Raw genomic sequence first — 22586 nt, 5'->3', positions numbered from 1 at the left:
CTGATTTGTTATATATTTTATTACATTTGTGATGTACAAATAACAAGAAAGTACACTGCAAATGTAAACATATGTAAAAAGAAACAAAGTAGTAATTGTGAGAAATAATTACAAAATGACACAATTACAAAATTGAAGATGATGAATAGAAACTTAAGCAATGCATTCATTAGCCACTATTAGTGCTAAAAGGATGCCTGGTACAAATTACATTTAAAAAAAAAAATGTATTTCACATTTATTTTATTTCACATTTTTCCAACAGTAATTCAGTCACAATTAAGTATACAATTTCACATGTGCAGTGCCAGTGCCTCATTTTTGAGTGTCATGCCTCTGTAGGCTTCTTTGCTCGAGACTTCTGGATGTCAGAGGCATTAATTGACATTTATCGATTAAATAAGAATTTATTTCAGAAAGCTTTGCATGGTGTGAAATGTAACATGACTATTTAAAATGGTCAGTGCTGAACACCACTTTCGGTTCTGCATGTTTGTTTGTGTACTTTCTGAATGATTGAAAGCTGTAGGCCTAGTAAATGTTTCACAGAGCTTTTGTTCCAAAATATAACCACAGACCACATCAGTGTGACATGAACTGATGGATGTTCTGGAAACAGCATATTCAGAATCCACAAAATTCTCTTTTCTGAGAGACAAAAGATAATTATCATTTATCACTCAGCATGACCTGTAAGTTCTAATATTAACTAGGAATTCCCCTAACCGGCCCACATTTAATCATTTTAAATGCAGCTAAATTATTTCAGTCAAAATCAGCACCAGGTCAGCACAAATATTTGTCAAATCATGATGATGACTCATTTTATAAGTGAACAGCAAATGCTTCATGAATGGAAAAAATTAGGTCATGCTACCAATTGTTCCAGTTCCGCAGTGGTTACATGGCCTTTATCACTTTTGCCCAGTGGTAAGAAATGTAATTCTAAGCACAACATGTTCATTTAGGACCTAAACCTTGTGGCATATACACTCTCAAAGCCAGATACCAGGCCAGCAGGTGTTTTATATGTCATGTGCTTGCGTGCTTGAGTAGTGTTTAACCACATGATTTCCTCTCTTTCTGTTTCCTGTATACTTTCACATATCATGTGAAAATGTTTAATTATGGGTGTAGGTCTCAACTACCACGTTGTTATCAAGTATTATATATTTTTGTCTAAAATGTATAATATGTAGTCTAAAATGAAAAATAGTTACTGTGTATCGCTCGAGGAATATCTTCCTCCGGTGTTTAATATAAATTCCGCGAGATGGCGACCCAAACACAAGATATGAGAAAGGACGTAGACAAGCAACGTTCTCGGTTCTGATCCGTGTGAAACTCAGAACCTAGTGCCTAGACAGCTTCTTGAAATGGAGGTGTATTTCCACTAAATGATGTTTTATTATCAAGGTTCGGGAGGAGCGCGTCAGATACTTCGCCTAATTAACACAGGCGAAGCGCACTCAAGTTAATCGACACCATGTTATAAATACAGCTGACTTACCTCTATCCTCTTTTTTATTATTATTATTGAACAATATCAATTTACAAAACTAGGCTATAATTAATCAAAGCCTCGGACACATTTTTAGGTTACTGCAATTTGCCATGTATCTTACTATTGCATATAATTATTTTTAATATTAATAATAGTACATTTATTTTTATGTTTTATCATTTGATTAATTCACATATTTAATAATAAATACTTATATCCTTGAACTATTGTATTAATCAGAACATTACATGGTATGATTTTATTTACTACATTAATTAGCCTACATTTTAGTTTTTAATTACATTTTTATATTTGATTACATTAAATATAGGCTAAATATTTTTTTCAAAGACATCTATGCCATATCACAATAAGCAGAGATTAGCACGTGATGGAACAAAATAAAAGCAGGAAGCAGGAACCGAAGACGTTCATCATCTCCTCTACAGATCACCAGAAGTGCAGCTTAAAAAGAGTGCACAGGTGAGACACGGGTTTGTTTTGTTGTTGTTCACTTTTATGTGTTTAATCTTTTGTCTCCTTTGTCGGGTTTTCCTCCCAAAAAGTTTCTCTTTCGGGTTTAATTAAGGTGGTGACTGGTTTTATGAGAACATTTCCTCAAAGCGATTTAAAATGTTTCCAGTGTTTTATTACTTGTCTGTAGTAACTTTGGGTTTAAAGTGAAAACAAACAAACAAAAAAAAACACTTTAATTGTCGTGTGTATGTATCGTGGAATGAAGGATCAGGTGAAGTCGATCACACACCAGTGTTAGTTTAATTTCCGTTTCTTCCTTATTATGGCCAGTGTGTTCTCTTGTTTGGTTTGAGTGGTCAACCTTTGAAATTGCCATTTTGCCTCATTAATCTATCTGGTTAAAACTCATTTTTACCTTTTAGGATTAAAATTGGGCTTGTAAAACGACCCGAGATATAATGGCCTACTTCATGCCATGATACAGGAAGAATCAAGCAATTGCTCTGGTTTACATAAGTACAGCGCATTTTGGGGAGTCTGTAAATACTTAATGTCTGGATTTATGGAGTCTGATCACTTACTGGATTTCCTCAACCAGTTTTGCAACATTTGGATTTGAACATTTTTTACTTCCTTTTTGGTGTACTTCTGTTCCTTAATTTTACTCAGAATTTGTTTCCTTTTATAGAAAAATCAGACTTACCATGTGGTTCATTCAATAGATATGAACATTTATTAAAAAAAAACAAAAAACTATAGATTGGTAAAGAAGGAAATGTGTTCATACTTTGGCTGATTTAGTTGTGAGGTTTAGGCTAGCTGTGAACATCATGCAATGAGAATAAATTGACAGACAAATTACTGATGTTTGAATACATTATGTCAGTAACTGACGGGTGTTTTGTTCTTGTCAGGCCATGATGCTCGGGAGCTTGCTGTTTGCCGTGTGTTGTAGCGCAGCACTGGCCCATTTCAACACAAATCTAGACCAGCACTGGGAGTTGTGGAAGAAGACGCATAACAAGTTTTACTCCAGTAAGGTGAGACTGAATTTCACAAGCATCTTTAAGATCCAAAAGCTAATCTTTCATGTACTTAAGGATTCATTTTCATAATGCTGTTTTGATTGTGTTTTTGTGATGCTAGAATAGTTTCATTATTATAGTTTGAAGTGGTGTTGATGCTGTCCATGTATTGGAGTTGTATTGAAATGTCTGTCTTTGAGCTTGAAGTATTTACAAAGGATATCCGTAATAAATGCAGTGATTGCAGTCTCACAACAACATGTCACATGTGTGATCCCTGTAATATGAATGTTGTTTGTTGCAGGTTGAAGAACTGGGCAGGAGGGAGTTGTGGGAGAGAAACATTCAACTTATCACCCTTCACAACCTGGAGGCCTCCATGGGCCTGCATTCATATGACCTGGGCATGAACCACATGGGTGACATGGTGTGTGTGGTTTTTCGTTCATGGTTATCTGCATGCAGTAGCTTCCAGTTTGCACAAGTTCCAGTTTTGCTTCTGGCCTGCAATAATGCTTTATTTTCATAGTTCTCTGGTACACCCTTTAATTAGTCTATTTTCAACAAGCTCTGTAGCATAGACCATTTTACCTACAGTCACCAACATTTGTACACGCATAGATCATATTAGCCTGAACAACTGTGCTGACAGTAAGTGCTCTGCCCAACAGGAGCTAAGCTATTTTGGGTTATTTTAAAAACGCATGATCTGGAATTTTATATACACATCCTGGGGTTTTCATGCAATTACCACCAAACTCGGTCAACATGATCTCAGGACATTGAGAATGAGAGATGAAGGCTGTAATACTAAGGTTGTCGACTGGTCATAGGATAAATCTTTGAAGCATTATCCTTTTTCTGTTTCTATCAATCATAATGGCAAATACATGGCATCAGTTGATGATATGTACTCTACTGTCAATATAGTTTTATATAATTGTTTTATAAATATTTTAAATGATTATAATGATCTATAAGCATTATTATAGATCATTAAAAGTTTTGTATATCATTTGTTTTGTGTGTTTGTTTCACACTCTTGATGTTTTAGAGTAATCCTTTCATTGCTGTAACACTAACAACCAGACTGTAAGAGGGTTAAATACTCGTGCCCACTTTGCACTGTTCTTCTGAAGCCACCGGGGCTTTGGCCCGTCATTGCTACTTGCGGCTATATTTTTGATTTTCTTTACTAAAAACATTAGCTTTTTATTTTATACATTTTATAATTAGTATCTATAAATTATGCAGCTATAACGTAACTTCATCCTGACCTTATTTTCCTATGTGTCGCGTTGATTCACAGACAACAGAGGAGATCCTGCAATCATTCGCCATGACTCGTGTCCCTCCTAACTTTAAGAGGCAAACAGCGACTTTTGTGGGCTCTTCTGGGGCTCCTGTTCCAGACTCTCTAGACTGGAGAGAGAAGGGATATGTCTCCAGTGTGAAGATGCAGGTGTGAATGTACTCTGTTTGACACTATGCTAACTTATATCCACTTAATTAGCTGTTTACCAAAGTAAAATGGCTTGGTTGTGTTTCAGATGTTGCCCTTATGATGTCAAGTGAATTGACCACATTCTCTGTCAGAACTTGGCTTTTTTTTTTTTTTCTCACTTCCTTCATTTTGTTTGTCCAGTCAGTGTTTGAGGGAGTTTACTTCCCCTTTCCTGTAACTTCCTCTGATTTGGAAATTCAGAAACCAGCAACTAAAAACTGCTTGGTCAAAATGCTGTTTCTGCAGCTTCACAAGCCATTAAGTTATTGTGTATCCTGTTTTAGTAGTTTTATCATACTTCTCTCTCTCTCTCTCTGTCTGTCTGTCTGTCTGTCTGTCTGTGCTAGTGCATGCTGGGAGTGAGTGTGGACGGAGCCGTTTTCTTTCTGTCAAGTGTAGGGTTAGTTAAAGGTTTATTTTATCCCTGACTTCGGTCGGTGGGTGGGGATAATGGGGTCGGAAGTGGGAGATTTCTCGCGGTTAACACTCAGGCATGGTTGTAAATGCATGCCTGATGCCCAGGTGTCAGTAGAGGATTGTCTGATAGCTGTGAGTGCGGCGGTTGGTGGTGCTAATATCAGATCTGCCTCCCGTATGAATAAAGCCATCGTGCTCTTTCTCAGTGAAAGCCAAATGGTGGATGACTTGATTGAAACTGGGTTGATAATCAAAGACACTTTTGTACCTGTATTGCCTCTGTCAAGCCCGTCCAAGAAAGTTGTTTTATCAAACGTACCCCCGTTTGTTAAAAATGAAAAACTGGAGCAAGTACTCCAGAGGTACGGCAAAATAGTGAGTCCTATTAAAATGATTCCACTCGGATGTAAAAATCCTGATATTAAACATGTAATGTCTTTTCGGCGTCAGGCTTTTATGATTTTGAATTCTCAGAGTGATCCGTTAAATCTGTCGGTGAAACTAAGCATTGATGGCAAAGATTACACTATCTTTATTAGCTCAGACTCGATGAGATGCTTTGTTTGCGGTGCTTTTGGACACGTTAGACAAACTTGCCCGAATCGAGACAGGCCGGCAGGCCTTCCAGCGGCTCCGGCTGCAGATGCGGAGAACAGCGAGAGGGCGGCTGGCGCGGATGTTGCTTTGGCCGCTGGGGTATCAGAACCCCAGCCGGGCGAGGCGTTGTCAGCGCCGGGTGACTTGCCCGAGAGACCGGCGCTGGTTGCCTCTAAAGACGGCCTGGTGGAGGCTGCTGAGGAGGCGGCTGGGCCGAGTCATATTCCCGCTGTGCCGCAGGCAGAGACGAGCCCGGAACAGGTGTGCTTGCAGTCCGTGCCTGAGACCGATTCGCTTTGTTTTGGAAAACAAACGCAGCCTGACAAAACTGAGAGTAACACAATTATTGATGACACGTTTAGTCAGAGTCAAGATGACATTTCATCTCAAGAACTTGTGGATTTAAAGCTACAAATGGATGATTCTGACAAGGAATGTGAAGAAGACACAGATATAATGGACAACGACACGATGGATTCAGAGCCTGCCTCTGGAGGTACGACTAAACTTTATTCTGTTCAGCAGATTAATAACTTTCTTGATATTACAAAGGGGCTTCGCAAAACCAAAATTGAGTCATATTTTCCTGATTTAAAAGTGTTTTTGCTGTCTGGTACAATGGCTATGAGAAAAGCTTCCTTTGATGAGCTTGACAAACCCAAACGGTACCGTCTTAAAAAGCTTCTTAGTAATGTCAGAAGTTCCTTAAATGTACAAGGTAAAAAATTTGTATGGCTTGGTTACCTGAAAAATACTCTTGCGGACTGGTGTTATTGAGTGTCTATTTTATATTTATTTTCATGGCACCTTTGGACTGACCAATATATTCAGAAGAACTGGGATGGTATTTTTGAAAAAGTTTCTGGACGTTTACAAAGATGGAAATGGATTCTGTCTCAATTGTCATATAGGGGAAGAGTGCTCATTATTAACAACTTGGTAGCTTCCATGATGTGGCATCGCCTAAATGTGCTTGACCCACCAAAAGAGTTGTTGCAACATCTGCAGAAGACTTTTGTTGATTTTTTTTTTTTCTGGGATGCTACCATTGGCTTCCCCCTGCTGTCCTTTATTTGCCAGTGAATGAAGGGGGCCAAGGGTTGATTGATTTGGCAGCCAAGGTTAAAGCTATGAGGTTAAAGATGGTCCAAAACCTACTCTACCCTGTGGATTTTAGGCCATGGGTGTCGTTTGGTCTGGCTTTGCTCAGAACTTTTGGTGGCTTCTGTCTTGATAGGCAACTGTTTTTAATGTCTTCGTATGATGGGAATTTCTCAACCAATGTAAAATTTTATGGTTCTGTGCTAAACCTTTGGAAAGGTTTTAAACTGATTAGACAGGAAAACAATAATTTTGGCCTTGAAGAGCCAGTGTTTTACAACTCTCTTCTAGGAGATAATATTTGTAAATCTAATACAATTGTTAAAACTTTTATGGAAAAAAGATTGACCAAAGTTTCAGACTTGGTTAGCACTTCGTCTAAAACATGGAGGTCAGTGGTGGACATTTGCAATCAGGCTGGTTTTAGATCAGTCAGGATGGTCGAGCAGGTCATAGGTGGGTTGAAAGCAGCTCTTCCCTCCACACTTCTCCTGTTTGTTAATTGTTTTCTGTCCGGAGGCCCTTCTAGAGTGTTTTTTCCTAAGTTATTTGTGTCTCCCAAGGGTTGGGTTGAAGAGGGTCGGGAAGGAAAACTGTTGAAACTTAACAGATTACAAGAGCTTGATTTTCAGGTTGCCGGAAAGAGAGACCTTTATCAGATATGCGTTAAAATTGATTATTTTGAGCATATTAAAGACAGAGGTGATACAAAATGGAGAGGATTTTTAACATTTCCTGCAGTGAACACAAGCCACGGTTAAGACAGCTGACTCCACTGCGATGTGACCCCCCCCCTCTATCTCTCACTCTCTCTCTCTCTCTCTCTCTCTCTCTCTCTCTCTCTCTCTCTCTGCTGTCAGGGTGCATGTGGTTCGTGTTGGGCATTCAGCTCTGTTGGGGCTCTTGAAGGTCAGCTGATGAAGGCCACAGGAAAGCTGGTCGACCTCAGTCCTCAGAATCTGGTGGACTGTTCCTCCAGTTACGGCAACAAGGGCTGCAATGGCGGTTTTATGAGTTCTGCCTTCCAGTATGTTATTGATAATGGCGGAATAGACTCTGAGTCATCTTACCCTTATGAAGGAGTGGTAAGTTGTGTGTGAGGGTCTGTGTGAATAAAACTTGCAAGTAATTACATGGGGAAAATATTAAGCGCACAATTAATTGGCGTCATATTAGAAGTGACAAGGCCTGTTACCACAAAATCTGGGCCATACTAATTTGGAGCATTTTCTCTACATTGCTAAATGTAAAAAAAAAAAAATTTTTCCTTTCCCCTCAGTGCTGTAATCCATTATAATTATGGGTCTAATGCATAATCTAATAAATGTGTCCTGCAGCAAGGGCAGTGCAGATACAATCCATCCCAGCATGCAGCAAACTGCACCAAGTACCATTTCGTTCGTCAGGGAGATGAGGAGGCCCTGAAGCAGGCTTTGGCCAATGTCGGGCCCATTTCAGTGGCCATTGATGCCACCCGCCCTCAGTTTATCCTGTATCGCAGTGGTGAGCATTTCTTTCTTGTTGCGTTTCTATCAGACTGATTACCAGATCTCAAATGTTTGTAATAAGGGCTTGTAAGTGCTTTTTTTTTTTTTTTTTTTTAATACCGTTATCTATCTCACATCTGTCAACCACAGGAGTTTACAATGACCCAACCTGTACAAAAAGAGTTAACCATGCAGTGCTGGCTGTGGGATATGGTGCGATTGCTGGACAGGACTTTTGGCTGGTCAAAAACAGGTACAATAAGAACAATTAAGATTTGTGATCATAAATTGACTTGGTATGATTTAGATTTTTGAAGTGTACCCCCTCAAAGGCTTGTAAAAGCAGAACATCTGTGACAAACAAAACATTGAGGAGAAAAAACAAATGCTGATTGTTTTGTTCTACTTTAACAGTTGGGGTACCCATTTTGGAGATGGTGGCTACATCCGTATAGCCAGAAACCAGAACAACATGTGTGGCATCGCCTCGTATGCCTGCTTTCCAGTTATGTAACTGCAAAACTGTTGTTGTATGAACATTTCAATGGTCTAATTTCTTTAATGTAAATGCATGTTCTATATGTGGTTTTACATTTGTTATCTTTTTTTAAAAATGTCTAAATGTGTTTTTATGAATCTTACAAAATAAATATGAATTTTTAAATCTGTTTTGTTTGGCTTGAAACTTTTAAGAGGAAATAGAGGAAATATGCTATTTAGGTATGTTTGCAAAAACAACTAAGGTAACATGAGGAGTAACAGTGTCTAAATTATTGCATAATTGTGGACAATGCCATCCACCTACCTGGTCACACCAGAAGAGAAGCCACCATGTCGTGTCATGGTAGGATGACGCAAACGTTTCGCACACCGGAAGCCTGTATTCAAGAGCTCAAGTTCAAAGCGGCACAAAATAGTCACCATAACACACACATAATATTTATTTTTTTCTAATCTTTTTTTTTTTTTCTTTTCTTTGTGTGTGTGATTTCAAATATTATTTGGAAACAAATGTTATCCCCTTTTTCTGTAGAAATCTTAAAAAAATAAAAATTTAAAAATTTAAAAAAATCAAGATTAAATGACCTAAATCAAAAGATTTAAAGAAAAAAAATTGATTTTAGTAAAGACAGTGGAGCTAATGAGACATTTTCTGATCCACAGCCTATCATGGTCACATCTGTAGAGGGAGAAAGATGTTCATCTTCGCAGAATGAGATTTTAGAGTAGGTAGTGAATTCCGATTGGCTGTTTTGATCCAACAATAATAATTTGGTTATTTTCAGTTTGTTTATTTATTTACTCGTATGACAGGGCGAAGCGAAAAGACAGTTGTGTCATATGACAATATGCAGAGATTAGCACGTGATGGAACAAAATAAAAAAGCAAAGCAACCAGGAAATCGTTCATTATCGCCTCTACAGACGACCAGAACTGCAGCTTCACGAGAGTTCACAGGTGAGAATAGACGCATGAGGTTTTTTTCTTTCCCCACATGTATGTATTTAATCTTTTTAATGAAAGTCTGGGTTTTCTCTCAAAAAGTTTCTCTTTCGGTTTTAATCAAGGTGGTGACTGCTTTTATGAGAACTTGTTCTCAAAGAGATTTGAAATGTTTTCAATTTGAGTCGTCAAATCATTTTTTTCCCACTTTGACGTGTCTTTTTTTTTTTTTTGTCTTGATGTTTTCACTAAAAAGGTTTCTCCTTCTGTTTTAATGACTGTTTTTTTATAAGAGCTTTTTTTCAAAGAGATTTGTAGTGATAGTACAGTGTGTGTTGTCCAAAGCCCGTGATTTTCTGAAGATTCACTCATGCTAGCTATAACATCAGATAGCCAACGTAGATTTTAATATAGATTCTTGCACTTTCTTCAATTTGCTCTTTTCCAATTTGTTTGCTTTTCGAAGCACAAATGCGTTCTGTGTGAACGGCTCGTTCGTTCAGCTCACTGCAGTTTTAAAGTCCTTGCTGAACGGTACCTGTTTTGTCCAGCTGGTGGGAGATGGGAGATATACAGTAGGCCTAGTCTAGTTAGTATGTGCGTGTATGTATTGTTTCAGAAGTCTCACACTGAAATAATCTCTTCATATTGTGGCTGATGATTATCAGCCATCTGTCAACATAATGCAATGAGAATATATTAGAAAATAATACTGATGTTTGAATGCCTGTCAGTAAAACTAAATTTGTTTATTTAAATGTAGCTAAAATAAATTGATTGCATCCACTTACCTTAAAAAAAATAGTAAATTCAATTAATCATTTTTTTTTCAGTGTAGGTTGGTACGATGCATAAATAAAAACTGTTATGAATATTTACAACTATACTGATGGATCTAAAGATTCAGGAAATGGTTTACAGTGGGTGGAGAAAGTCAAACCAGACAGAGTTGTATTTTATTCAGACTCAGCAGCAGCATTACAGAATATGAATACCAGCAAAACAACTAGAGATTACATTTGAATAGAAATATACACAGCACCACTAAACCTAAATAATTATGAATAGATGTTCAATTCTGTTGGATACCAGCACATATAGGAGTTTAAGGGAAAAAAATAGCTGACAAATTAGCGAAAAAGCATTAAATCTTAATGACAAAATAGATATTTCCCTTTGAAAAATGGAGGGAAACATTAATTAAAAGCAACATTGATAATCAATGGCAAAAGATTTGGGACTCCGATAATAAAGGAAAAAGAATTACAGCATTCAAAAAGTAAAGTTAAAACTATTAAAATAGAACAGTTTCTAGAACAGAAACAAGAATTCAGTTATACAAGACTACGGTTAGGACACACAAGACTTAATAATATATTATTTCTTATGAGTAAAGTGAACACAGATGAATGTGAGATTTGTAAATGCAAAGAAAATGTTGAGCATGGTCTATTAAACTGTCATCAAATTAGAAAGAAAATGGGATATTAAAGGTATTTTAGGAATAGATCATTCTTAAGTGGAAGTTGTTAAGGCATTAATTAATATTTTGCATGAAACTGGTCTTATTAGAAGAATTTAAGATGAGATAATTGAAGCCATGATTTTACACACTTCAATATAGTAGGTGGCAGAATGCACCTTTAATGTTGGTCTGTAACTTGCCATAAAACGAACAAAACACAGATCAGGGATCGTGACCAGAGGCCTGTTTCATAAAACAAGTTTACCAAATAAGCGAGGCTTATTTCAGTTAGTCTGACTCATTGTGACTCAAATGATTTGGTTCCATAAAGCAAATTTAACATTACATTTAGTCATTTAGCAGACGCTTTTATCCAAAGCGACTTACAAATGAGGACAATGGAAGCAATCAAAATCAACAAAAGAGCAATGATATACAAGTGCTATAACAAGTCTCAGTTAGCTTAACGCAGTACACGTAGCAAGGGTTTTTAAAATAATATAATAAATAAAAAGAACACAGATAGAATAGAAAAAGAATAGAGCAAGATAGTGTTAGATGTATTTTTTGCTTTTGTTAATTGTATAATAAATGAAAAGAAAACAGATAGAATACAAAAAGATTAGAAAGCAAGTGTTAGTTTTTTTTTTTTAAGAAAACAAGCAGCAAATGAATAGAGTTGTCAGACTTTTGGACCTGTTTTGCCCCCGTAGTCCTGCCTGTGTTTCCTTATTTGGTCATGTTCCTGTCCTCGTTTAGTTTGATTATGTTCCATTGATGTCACCTGTGTTCCCCTGATTGCCCTGTGTTCAAAAGTCCTAGTCTGTGCAGTCTGTCTCTGTCAGGTCTACTTGTTTCTACGTGTGTTTGCCCAGCGCCTGTTGTGGATTATCTCCTGAGTTTCCTCGATTAAAGACTGTTCTCGTTTACTCGTGCCTCCTGCGTGCTTCCTCAACAGTGTAACGTAGTGATGGGGAAACTAAGCTTTTCGAAGCATTGAATCAATTGAACCAATTGCTTCGAAAAATGATTCAATGTTTCGAAGCACTTGAAACCGCACATACTGGCGACCACCTGCTGGTGAAAATGTTGTAAAAGCATCGAAAACTCAGACCAAACTTACAAAACAAACGGAAATGTTTTTTTTTAGAAATACAATTTTTAATAAACACTTAAATACTATTAAATATTGGTGCTTGTTTTATGTGTTTTAAGTATATAAAACCCTTAACACACAATGAACTAAATTAATTATTTAATGAACTAATTGATTTATGTAATTATTTAATTAAGTGTTTTCATTAGAGCGGTCAATAAAAACCAGCAGGCAAGAGTAGTGTTATCAGTCAGGAGAAGGAGGTGGTTTTAATTTTATCGTAAGTTCATTTTGTAATTTTTAAGGCATAATGTGATTTGTAGATTGAAAGTACTGCATGTTTTTACACATTTTTTTTAAACTATATAGCCATCTGTGTTAAAGGGAAGTTATCTTTTGTTTAACCCACAACATCTGGCCCTGAATTCTTTATTTTTATAGTAAAATTTTGTGGGATTTCATGTCACATGATTATCTGGGTAACCAGAAGTGGTTCATGGGTTCACTTTGAGATCAACACCCCCTAGTGGTGAACCATCGGAGTTTCGAAACGTTTCGAAACAGTATGACATAATGAAGCTTCATTTGCTAAAATCATGTGACCTGGCCGGTTTGATACGCGCTCCGAAACACTGATTTGAAACAAAAGATTCGCAAATGTTTCGAAGCTTCGTGAAGCAGTGTTTCGAACGCGCCCATCACTAGTATAACGTGACAGAAGACCTGACCAACACAGTTACCTCCGTGGATTCCCCTCCGTTTGTTTTCTCGTTTTTCTCTCAGTGTTTTTGTTTCCGTTGTGTTTCCTGTTATGGATCCCTTCACCCGCCCGGAATTCCTCCTCCTCCTGCTGGAGCAGGGGGATAGATCTCTCGAGGATCATACGAGACTATTCCAGCTGCTAGCAAGCACCACCAGCTACCCGGACGACGGGCTCGGCTCATTCTATGATGTGAGCTTGAACACCGCGAGCGCCGTCGTCCGAAGATAGTCCTCGAGAGGATTTCGTCGCCTTCGTGGAGTGGACTCTGGCGAGAAACGGGTCACCATCCACCACTTGCCCCGTGGATGATTTCGTCAGATCCACTCCAGACCCAGTGCCCAGCCCACCATCTCCCCGCGGTGCGGAGCATCAGCCCGTGCCCACCGATGACGGAGAGCCAATTACCGCCGCGATCGACGAGCCAGCGCAAAGCCAAGCGACTGAGCGGAGGATCGCCCCGGACATGGAGCTCAATCCGTCAGATCAGGTGCGAGAGCCGGCGACAATGCCAGCCACGAGGGAGAGAGCCGCGGACGGAGGAGCTCCGTCCCCTGCACCGCGGCTGAGGGTGAGCCGAGTATGGCGCGGCGAATGTGCCACACCGAAGAGGAGAGGGCTCCAGTCCCCGAATCCAGTCCAGAGCGCCCTCCAGTGCCCGCTCCTAGAAAGCGCCCTCCAGTGCCCGCGCCTCGAAAGCGCCCTCAAGTGTCCGCTCCTCCAGAGCGCCATCCTGTTCCCGTGTTCAGCCTAAAGGGGGCTCCCGATCCAGAGATTAGCCCTGAATGCCCGGAGGCTCACAAACGCCCGCCCTCCCACCTGCTCCTGTCTCCTCCACCGCTGTCGTCTGGCAGCCCCTCTGCTCGCCCTCAGCCCTCATTATGGTGCGAGCTCTGCGGGTCTGCCATCCTCCAGCGTCACCAATACTGGATCTGTGTATTTCTTATGTTAATAATGTTAATCAAAACAGCAAACGAAAAATAGAGAATTGCTCACTCCTCTTAACTAAGTAACTTATGTATCTTAAACAGGTATTTGTGTATATTTACTTCATACTGTAATAGAGCTTTCACAAGCACTGTAAAGTACCGTTTATTTAGGTAATTTGTATCTTTGTATCTCTCTCTGAGGACCAAGCAATCCTGAGGTTGAAATCTTAGAACCGCCCCTGATCGTGACAGTTTTGATTAGTGATGTCAATAATTTTATATATTGCTTTTTTTTTAATTGTCTGTTGTTTATGTTGGCAGGATGAGGAGCTTGGAAAGAGGGAGTTGTGGGAGAGAAACCTTGAACTTATCACCCTTCACAACCTGGAGGCCTCCATGGGTCTGCATTCATATGACCTGGGCATGAACCACATGGGAGACATGGTGAGAACATGAGTCCAGTGTCCCTTTTTCCCTTTTCCACTGCATTTCTTTGTGATTCTTTGTGATTTATTAGGTACTTTCTTAGATAATTTTTACTTTTCAGTAGCACCTAGAAATTAAACTTCCATGAAATACATTTAGCTAGGCATAGACTATAATAAATGCCCTGCGAAACAATTGACAATTTCATCACCAGTAACTCGGATTGTCTTTTTTGTGTCATGTTGATTCACAGACAACGGAGTAGATTCTGCAGTCATTTGCCACGACTCGTGTCCCTCCTGGCTTTAAGAGGCAAACAGCAGAATTTGTGAGCTCTTCTGGGGCTCCTGTCCCAGACTCTTTGGACTGGAGAGAGAAGGGATATGTCTCCAGTGTGAAGAACCGGGTATGATTATACTGCATATTTTGAATAAAATCTGATATTTGCTCATTTAGATTTGTGTCTGTGTAGCCTTTTGTTAGAAAAGCTCATTTCTGTTCCTTTCAATGGACCAGCAGAGACCAAAATTGTGTTTAGTTTACATTATTAGTATTTCAATAAATCTGTGCTATATGTAGCATAAATGCTAAATGTTTCATGTTTTAGTAGTTTTATCATGCTTTTCTGTCTTCTGTCAGGGTGCATGTGGTGCTTGCTGGGCATTCAGCGCCGTTGGGGCTCTTGAAGGTCAGCTGATGAAGGCCACAGGAAAGCTGGTTGACCTCAGCGCTCAGAATCTGGTGGACTGTTCCTCCAGTTACGGCAACAAGGGCTGCAATGGTGGATGGATGACTGATGCCTTCCAGTATGTTATTGATAATGGGGGAATAGACTCAGAATCGTCTTACCCTTATAAAGGAGTGGTATGTTGTTTGCATGGGCCCATGTGTTTAAAAAAACCTGACGAGATTACATTCCATATTAGAAGTGACAGGACCTGTTATTGTGAGATTTGAGTAATACATATGCAGTCAGGTCTCTACATTGATGGATTTATCAGTGTTTGGTACATTTTTAAAAAGCTGCAATCCATTATCATTATGAATATAATAATAAATAAATGTGTCCTGCAGCAAGGGCCGTGCAGATATGATCCATCCCAGCGTGCAGCAAACTGCACCAAGTATTATTACGTCAGTGAAGGAGATGAGGAGGCCCTGAAGCAAGCTGTTGCCAACATCGGGCCCATTTCAGTGGCCATTGATGCCACCCGCCCTCAGTTTGTCTTTTATCGCAGTGGTGAGTATTTCTTCCCTGCACATTCAGACTGAGTACCATATCAAGGTATTCAGGTTACAAATTTAGGGTTGAAATGATTTTTTTTTTCATTGACAACTATTATAACATTATCTTACATCTGTCCACAGGAGTTTACAATGATCCATCCTGCACCAAAAAGATAAACCATGGAGTTTTGGCTGTGGGATACGGTGCGATTGCTGGACAGGACTTTTGGCTGGTCAAAAACAGGTACAGGCTGACTTTTGAAATTGTGTGATCATTAGGGATGGGCGTATCGATCCAAAGTATCGATATATCGATACTGACGCGAGTATCGATACTAAGGTGTGTTTTATTTACCAGTGATTTTGTTAATTAAAAAAATAAAATAAAAAATGCGTACAATATGCATTGAATTGGACGAATAACCTTTGTTAGCGAGTAATTGTGTAGGATAGAACTATTTTCCTGCTCATCTGGACATGCAAATGTTGCAAGACAGAACCAATCAATCAATCACAGAGAGCGTTCACTCACTTCTGACAGTTCATTCAAACAGTGCTGCGTTTCCCAAAAGTATCATAAGAAAGCATTAAAGCTTTTGGGAACGGCAGCCCTGAACAATGCTTATCAGAGGACAGAGAAAAAAAAACATGTGTTTGAGTTATTTCACTATAAACAAACTGACAACGATACTGCCTTGAAAAATATCGGTATCGTATCGAAAACAAAATAAGTGGTATCGCCCATCCCTAGTGATCATAAACTGACTGGGTCCGATATTGTTTTGGGAAATTTACCTACTCAAAGACATGTAAAATCAGATCATCTGTCTCAAACAAAACATTAAGATGAAAAAATACAAATGCTGATTGTTATTTTTTTACTTTGACAGTTGGGGTGCTGGATTTGGAGATGGTGGCTACATCCGTATGGCCAGAAACCAGAACGACATGTGTGGCATCGCCTTATACCCATGCTATCCGGTTATGTAGCTGAAATCCTGTTGAAATTGTGAATATATCAAAGTATTTTATAATCTTATTTCTTAACTGTAAATGTGTTAAATATGTTTTTCCCCAATTCTATTGTCTTTTAAAATTTTCCTAATGTCTTAAATAAATATAGAATTTTAAATCTTTCTTAAATCTTTCTTTTTTTGTGTGTTTACAAATGACTTGGTTTTATTCAGTGCAACATCACAATGAACAGTTTGACATGAGGTATTAAAAGGATTTTTCAAGATCAGCACACAATGTCCAGTTATGATGGACATTTAGATTGCTGTGATTTTTACACCTTTGGTTGATTAGCCACATTCATAAGGTAACACAAGGGAGAGAATGGCATAAAATGACACAGAAAACACTTGCTACCCTTTCAGTCTGCTTATCTGAACCAATTAATAAGTGGAACTCCAGATGCCAAAAGTGCCTTGAGAGAATTAATTCTGTCAGCCTATGTTATGATTCAACAATCAAGTTTGCTAAAATCACATTTTTATTGGTGTGATTTATATGACACAACAAAAAACATAATTGCATCATATTTGTAGAGACAAACATATTTCACAATTATTTTGGTCTCTATTTGGAGGGATAAGCAATCATAAGATCACCAAGACTCCCTCTCTTGCTCCGATTGTCATTCCCATTTGGTCTTTATACTGATAAATGTTCTTCAATCACTCTCTCACACACGCACACACACTCAGACAAACAAGGTTCTATCTGCCTGCAGGTAAGGCTGTGATTTTGTTGTGTTCATTGATTTATTCCAGCAAATTTGGTTATAAAAACTTAGTAATGCACAAACGCTCCCTGAATGGATGGCCCCTTTGGTACAGTTACATTCAGTACCGGAATTAACATTAAGTGACATGGCATCTGACGCATGGGCACCACTGGCACATGCCATGACACTTAATGTTACTGCTGCCTCTCCAAATGGGTTCCCCTCAGTGGGATGGCGAAATGGAAATATCACTTCAGATACTCTTTTCAAATATATCTGAAGAGGTTAAACACTAGAGGTTAAACTTCAAAATGTAAAAATTGTAATGTCTAGTTCTTTCACTATTTTTAATAGTTCGAAAAACCTACTTTTTCGAACTCGTCCTAGACGGTTTGTCTGCTTTTTACCAAAATTGGCTCAGATCATCTTCAGACCATGCTGGCAAAAAGTTATGGAAATAAAGTAGATTAGTTAAACTGTTCTCGAATAACGCATGAACGAATTTGATGAAGAGCACACAAAAATGGATGTGACGCTATATCTCCGCAACAGTTTAACATATTGAGACCAACTTGGTGTGTTATAATAACAACCATGACCTGAGGCTACCTGCACAGTGCCACCTATTGGTCAGGAGATATGAAAAATGGCTCTTTTTGCTTATAACTTCTGAATGGTTTGGCCTAAAATTCTAAAATCTGGTCTCTTTAGATTCGGTGCAGCATGCCGAGTCGAACCATACCACATTTTCCCATGTCACCGTATCGTTACGAAACTTGGTATGTGTCTTCGGCACCATGCCCTGACAGTACTCAAAAAGTTTGGGGGCAGCGCCACCTTGTCGCCAAAAGTTATTGAATAAATTGGGCTATTGTAATGAAACTGGTCTCAATATATTCTTTGGGTCATGCCAAGAACATAGATACCAATTTTGCTATATATAGTATAGTCAGCCAAACTTCCTGTCTGCCATTTTAATTAATGTTGAAAATGTATTTTTATTTCGAACTCCTCCTAGACCATTGGTCCAATTTTCACCAAACTTGACTCGGATCATCTTCAGACTATGCTGGCAAAAAGTTATGGATTTCGTGTCGATATACAAAACAGTTATCGTTTAATGCATCAAAGAATTTGCTGGAATGATGCCAAACTGCGTCTGAGGTTGTATCTCTGCAAAGCTTTGACATATTGACACCAAACTGTGTATGTGCCATTGTCACCTCACACTGACCAGGCCACATCAATTTGGTAACTGCGCCACCTATTGGTCAAAAGTTATAAAGCATTCATAAACAATTAATAATAACTTTTAAAAAATGCTAATAACTTTTGACTACATTAGCCTATTGTAATGAAACTCAACAACAAGCTTGAGGCATGATGCCAAAATGACTCTGAGGCTGTATCTCTGCAAAGCTTTGACATATTGACACCAAACTTTGTGTACCATTGTAACCTCACAGAAAATAACACATCGATTTGATAATGGCGCCACCTATTGGTCAAAAGTGATAACCCTTTAAATCATATTACTAGAGGTTGTATTTGTGATTTTCCAGCCATTTTGACTAAAATCACCATAAATGGCTTTAATTACTCATTGTTGCATTTGGTCTAATTAGCTCCTCATTTTGCCTCTTTTGTGCTTGGCCCCTTAATTGCTGCTTGCAGCTATATTTAATTTAATATTGTTTATTGTTCTATTTGTCAATAAATTGTTTAATTAATATAGCCTAATAATTAAATATTAGTATTAAGAGGCAAACAGTAAATTCTGTGGGCTCTTCTGGGGCTCCTGTCCCAGACTCTCTGGATTGTAGAGGGATATGAAGCGTGAAGATGCAGGTCTGTTTGAAACTATGCTAACTGATATCCGCTCAATTAGCCTTGTGTCTTTTTTATTTTAGATGTTTTTGATGTTGCTCTCATGATGTCAAGTGAATTGACCACAGTCTCTGTCAGAGAACATGCTGTCATCGTTTTTTCTTTAATTTAATTTCCTTTATATATTTTTGTCCAGTCAAGTGTTTGAGGGAATTTATTTCCCCTTTCCTGTAACTTCCTCTATGATGAGTTGAAAATTCAGAAACCAGGAACTAAAGACTGATTGGTCAAAATGCTGTTTCTGCAGCTTCACAAGCCATTAAGTTGTTCCTGTTTTAGTAGTTTTCTCATGCTTCTCTCTTCTATCAGGGAGCTGTTCATGTTGGGCATTCAGCTCTGTTGAGGTTCTTGCAGAAAAGTGAAAGTAAAATGCTCAAGGCGCTTTTAAGCTATTTAAAAGCGAAGGAAAGCGAGGAAAAGAGGGAACGCCCCCTTATTACCGGTGTTGTCACACCTCGATTAACCGGTGGGAACATTTTCTCACCATCACAACCCTAATGGTAACTGCTGAATATAAGAGGTATTTCAGTAATGCATATGAATTAATTTCACTAAGGTTGATCAATGTTTTTCGTTTCATTAGTGTTTGTAAGAGGCTTTTCAATAATCATGGACTATACGGCCCCTCATACAGGTCAACTGATGAAGACCACAGGAAAGCTGGTTGACCTCAGAATCTGGTGGTCTGTTACTCCAGTTACAGCAACAAGGGCTGCAGTGGTGGTTTTATGAAGCCTCACATCTGTCCACCACAGGAGTTTACAATGACCTGACCTGTACATAAAATGTGAACCATGCAGTGCTGGCTGTGGGATACGGTGATTGCAGGACAGGACTTTTGGCTGGTGAAAAACAGGAACAAACAGAATGATTGTGAAATTTTGTGACCATAAAATGACTGGGTATGATTTTTTTTTTTAAATGTACCCACTCAAAGGAGTAAGAAGTCTACTGTTTTATAGTCTAATTTCTTAGTTGTAAATGTGTGTTCTGTATGTAGTTTCACATTTCCATTGTCTTTTAAAAATCCAAATGTATTTTATGAATCTTACAAAATAAATATGAAATTTTTAATCTTGTCTTTGTGTTGACATTTTAAATGGAAGTATGCTATTACTGGTTGGTATATTTCCAAATGTCAACTGGTCAGTGCAACATCACATATTTGAACACAGGATATAAAATGATTAAGATCAGCACACAATTATGGTTTTGAGTTAAGTTATGATTTGTGTTTATTTGAAACAAATACACCTTTAATCAATCAGCCACACTCATAAGATAACACAAGGGGTAAAGTTTGTGTAAATTATTGCATATTGGACAATGCCATCTAACTGTTTAATGATGGATTTTACAAAAACCAGCGTTGTGCCAAATTCTGACCCCCACCAGATTATTACCCCCTAGTACTGGTAAATGTAGGGTTAGGTGTGGGGGAGGGGTTAGGATAAGGCAATCAGATAGCGATTTCAATGAGAGGGGTAATCATCATCAGCCAAAAACTCATCACCAAACAATACCAATGACTTGTACATATGGGTACAGTCATTTTAGACACTTCCAAATCTGTTGCAACAGAGATGGAAAAACAATTTTTAAATACATGAATTATGTTTCCATCTTTGTTGCCACAGTTTTGGAAGTGCCTTTTTCTGTTCTAAAGAAGGTGGTGTACTTATAATTTTGTCCATATAGTGTATGTACAAGTCATTGGTGTTTGGTGATGAGTTTTTGGCTCAAGGTCTGCATTTAAAGTCACACCAGAGGTGTTCAGCTGGGATTAGGACTTTGCTTTCTGCAGACCAGTCAAATTCTACCACACTGACTGAATCAATCATTTTTTTTAAACCTTGCCTTATACACAGAGGCATTGTCATGTTAAAATAGAAAAGGGTCCTGTTCAAACTGTTGCTATAAAATTAGAAGCACACAATTCCCTAATATCATTATATGCTTAAACATTAAGATTTGTACTCATGGAAATGACTAAAGTCATCAATCCTGTTCATTAGAAGGGGGTGTCCCAATACTTTTGTCCATATAGTGTAGCTAGTTAGCTGACCAGTTAGCATCAGCTAACAATATTTTTCAAATAGGTTATTATAATTTTGTAATTCATAATTATTTATTTTATTCTTTTTCATTTTAAGCTAAAACTGCATTTACTCTGATTTTGCTCTAAATGTATAAAGCTAATTGCTTTGTTAGACTAGGGGGCATTTTACCCCACCTGTGGGGCAAAACGCCCCCTTGGTACAAATTTAATTTTTGTTAAAAATCTAGTAACATGAAAACTCTGTACATTTTCCATACTTGGTTTTTAATTTATGTCATTGTCACTAAAACTATGATAACCATTTTGGACACATTTATCTTTTGTTTCACCGAGAAAAAAAAAAGACATATTCCTTAAAGGGGGCGTTTTCCTCCACTCTACCCTAAGCTTACCCTATTATTATTATTTTTATTATTGTAAGTTATGAAGTCATTCAACATTTAACGTTGTTGCCTAAAAGGGCAAAGTGATTAACGTTAAGTTCATTTCTGAGCATCTCTTGCTCAAAAAATAAAAAAGTCACGATATGTTTGTGAATGGGCATTTGATTTACATTTAAGAGAAATTGAGAAGATTGTTAACAAGGATGCAAAGTAGTCACCTTCCGCCAAAAATTGCCATTTTGAATTCAAAATAGGCCATTTGTGTGATTCACGTAGATCCAGTGAGTTTTTTTTAAACTCTTGCTACTTCATTCTTCTTCAGTACAAAACAATGCTAAACTTTGACAAAAAGTAATTTTTAAATGCTATAATGGTGATTTCATAATGTCTAAATATAAATACAAAAGCAAAATATGTGAAAAGAACTATATTACTGAGTGGAAATGGTCAATGAGACAATGAATGATCCTCTGCTGCCATCTAGTGGTCATAGTGAGAATATTATGACATTCATTTTAAAGGGGTCATATGATGCTTTTTTAAATGTCATTATTTTGTGTATTACATGCTTTAATGTTCAAAAAACACATTATTTTTCAAATAATGTCCATTATTGTAGTTCCTCTATGCCCCGCCTCTCTCAAATGCATCATTTTCTACAAAGCCCCTCCTTCCGACAAGCACAGTCTGCTCTGATTGGCCAGCTGACCCAGTTCATTGTGATTGACGAACACCACAAGCAGGTGTCGGAAATGTAACGCCCCTTACCATAATCGCCAGCTTCAGCTTTCAACATAAATGTAAAGACAGTACATAATGTCCTTAGTTTTACCATCAGTTCAAGCCCGAAAGGGGAACAGAGTCGCGTGACAGACACAGTGATGATGCTTGATTGTGACATAGAGATGTGGGGGCGTGTTTGAATGAGGCGTTTTAGCCCGGTCTGGATCAGCCTTCTCTTTTAGAAAGAATAAATCCTTTTGTGGGAGACTTTGCGCTTTGTAACTCTGCAGATCTTATACATGCACAAATAGCTACATAACACACTAAAGAAAAGGAAAAATAGAAA

The 22586-nt window shown here is 38.1% G+C and overlaps 3 protein-coding genes across 3 annotated transcripts in view; all 3 read left to right on the top strand.

The window, feature by feature from the left end:
• Positions 1 to 1873: 1873 nt before the first annotated feature.
• LOC107689850 (cathepsin S-like) lies at positions 1874 to 8720 on the top strand. The gene is made up of 8 exons (XM_016488018.1): positions 1874 to 1987; positions 2896 to 3021; positions 3311 to 3433; positions 4316 to 4468; positions 7486 to 7710; positions 7963 to 8128; positions 8263 to 8365; positions 8527 to 8720. Exons 2-8 carry the CDS (start codon positions 2899 to 2901, stop codon positions 8624 to 8626), a joined length of 993 nt encoding a protein of 330 aa, XP_016343504.1. The 5' UTR covers positions 1874 to 1987; positions 2896 to 2898; the 3' UTR covers positions 8627 to 8720.
• Positions 8721 to 9493: 773 nt separating this feature from the next.
• LOC107689852 (cathepsin S-like) overlaps positions 9494 to 22586 on the top strand; it is a 21533-nt gene continuing 8440 nt past the window's right edge. The window contains exon 1 of the mRNA XM_016488020.1: positions 9494 to 9571. The gene's annotated coding sequence lies outside the window, so the exon portion shown is untranslated. The remainder of the gene's footprint in view (positions 9572 to 22586) is intronic.
• LOC107689853 (cathepsin S-like) lies at positions 14596 to 16531 on the top strand. The gene is made up of 5 exons (XM_016488022.1): positions 14596 to 14634; positions 14868 to 15096; positions 15307 to 15472; positions 15601 to 15703; positions 16350 to 16531. Exons 2-5 carry the CDS (start codon positions 14929 to 14931, stop codon positions 16447 to 16449), a joined length of 537 nt encoding a protein of 178 aa, XP_016343508.1. The 5' UTR covers positions 14596 to 14634; positions 14868 to 14928; the 3' UTR covers positions 16450 to 16531.

The sequence above is a fragment of the Sinocyclocheilus anshuiensis genome, unplaced genomic scaffold (assembly GCF_001515605.1).
Source record: "Sinocyclocheilus anshuiensis isolate Anshui unplaced genomic scaffold, SAMN03320099.WGS_v1.1 scaffold1239, whole genome shotgun sequence".
NCBI classification, from domain to species: domain Eukaryota; kingdom Metazoa; phylum Chordata; class Actinopteri; order Cypriniformes; family Cyprinidae; genus Sinocyclocheilus; species Sinocyclocheilus anshuiensis.
Note: the sequence above shows the minus strand (reverse complement) of the source record. Positions and strands in the feature narration are given on the sequence as shown.

What these genes read in the sequence shown, in the direction of transcription:
- LOC107689850 (XM_016488018.1), top strand. Translation starts at nt 2,899, where the DNA reads ATGATGCTCGGGAGCTTGCTGTTTGCCGTGTGTTGTAGCGCAGCACTG. An exon ending in TGAACCACATGGGTGACATG is followed by an intron (nt 3,434 to 4,315) that starts GTGTGTGTGGTT and finishes GTTGATTCACAG; the next exon opens with ACAACAGAGGAGATCCTGCA. An exon ending in CTTACCCTTATGAAGGAGTG is followed by an intron (nt 7,711 to 7,962) that starts GTAAGTTGTGTG and finishes TGTGTCCTGCAG; the next exon opens with CAAGGGCAGTGCAGATACAA.
- LOC107689853 (XM_016488022.1), top strand. Translation starts at nt 14,929, where the DNA reads ATGAAGGCCACAGGAAAGCTGGTTGACCTCAGCGCTCAGAATCTGGTG. An exon ending in CTTACCCTTATAAAGGAGTG is followed by an intron (nt 15,097 to 15,306) that starts GTATGTTGTTTG and finishes TGTGTCCTGCAG; the next exon opens with CAAGGGCCGTGCAGATATGA. An exon ending in TTTTGGCTGGTCAAAAACAG is followed by an intron (nt 15,704 to 16,349) that starts GTACAGGCTGAC and finishes TTACTTTGACAG; the next exon opens with TTGGGGTGCTGGATTTGGAG.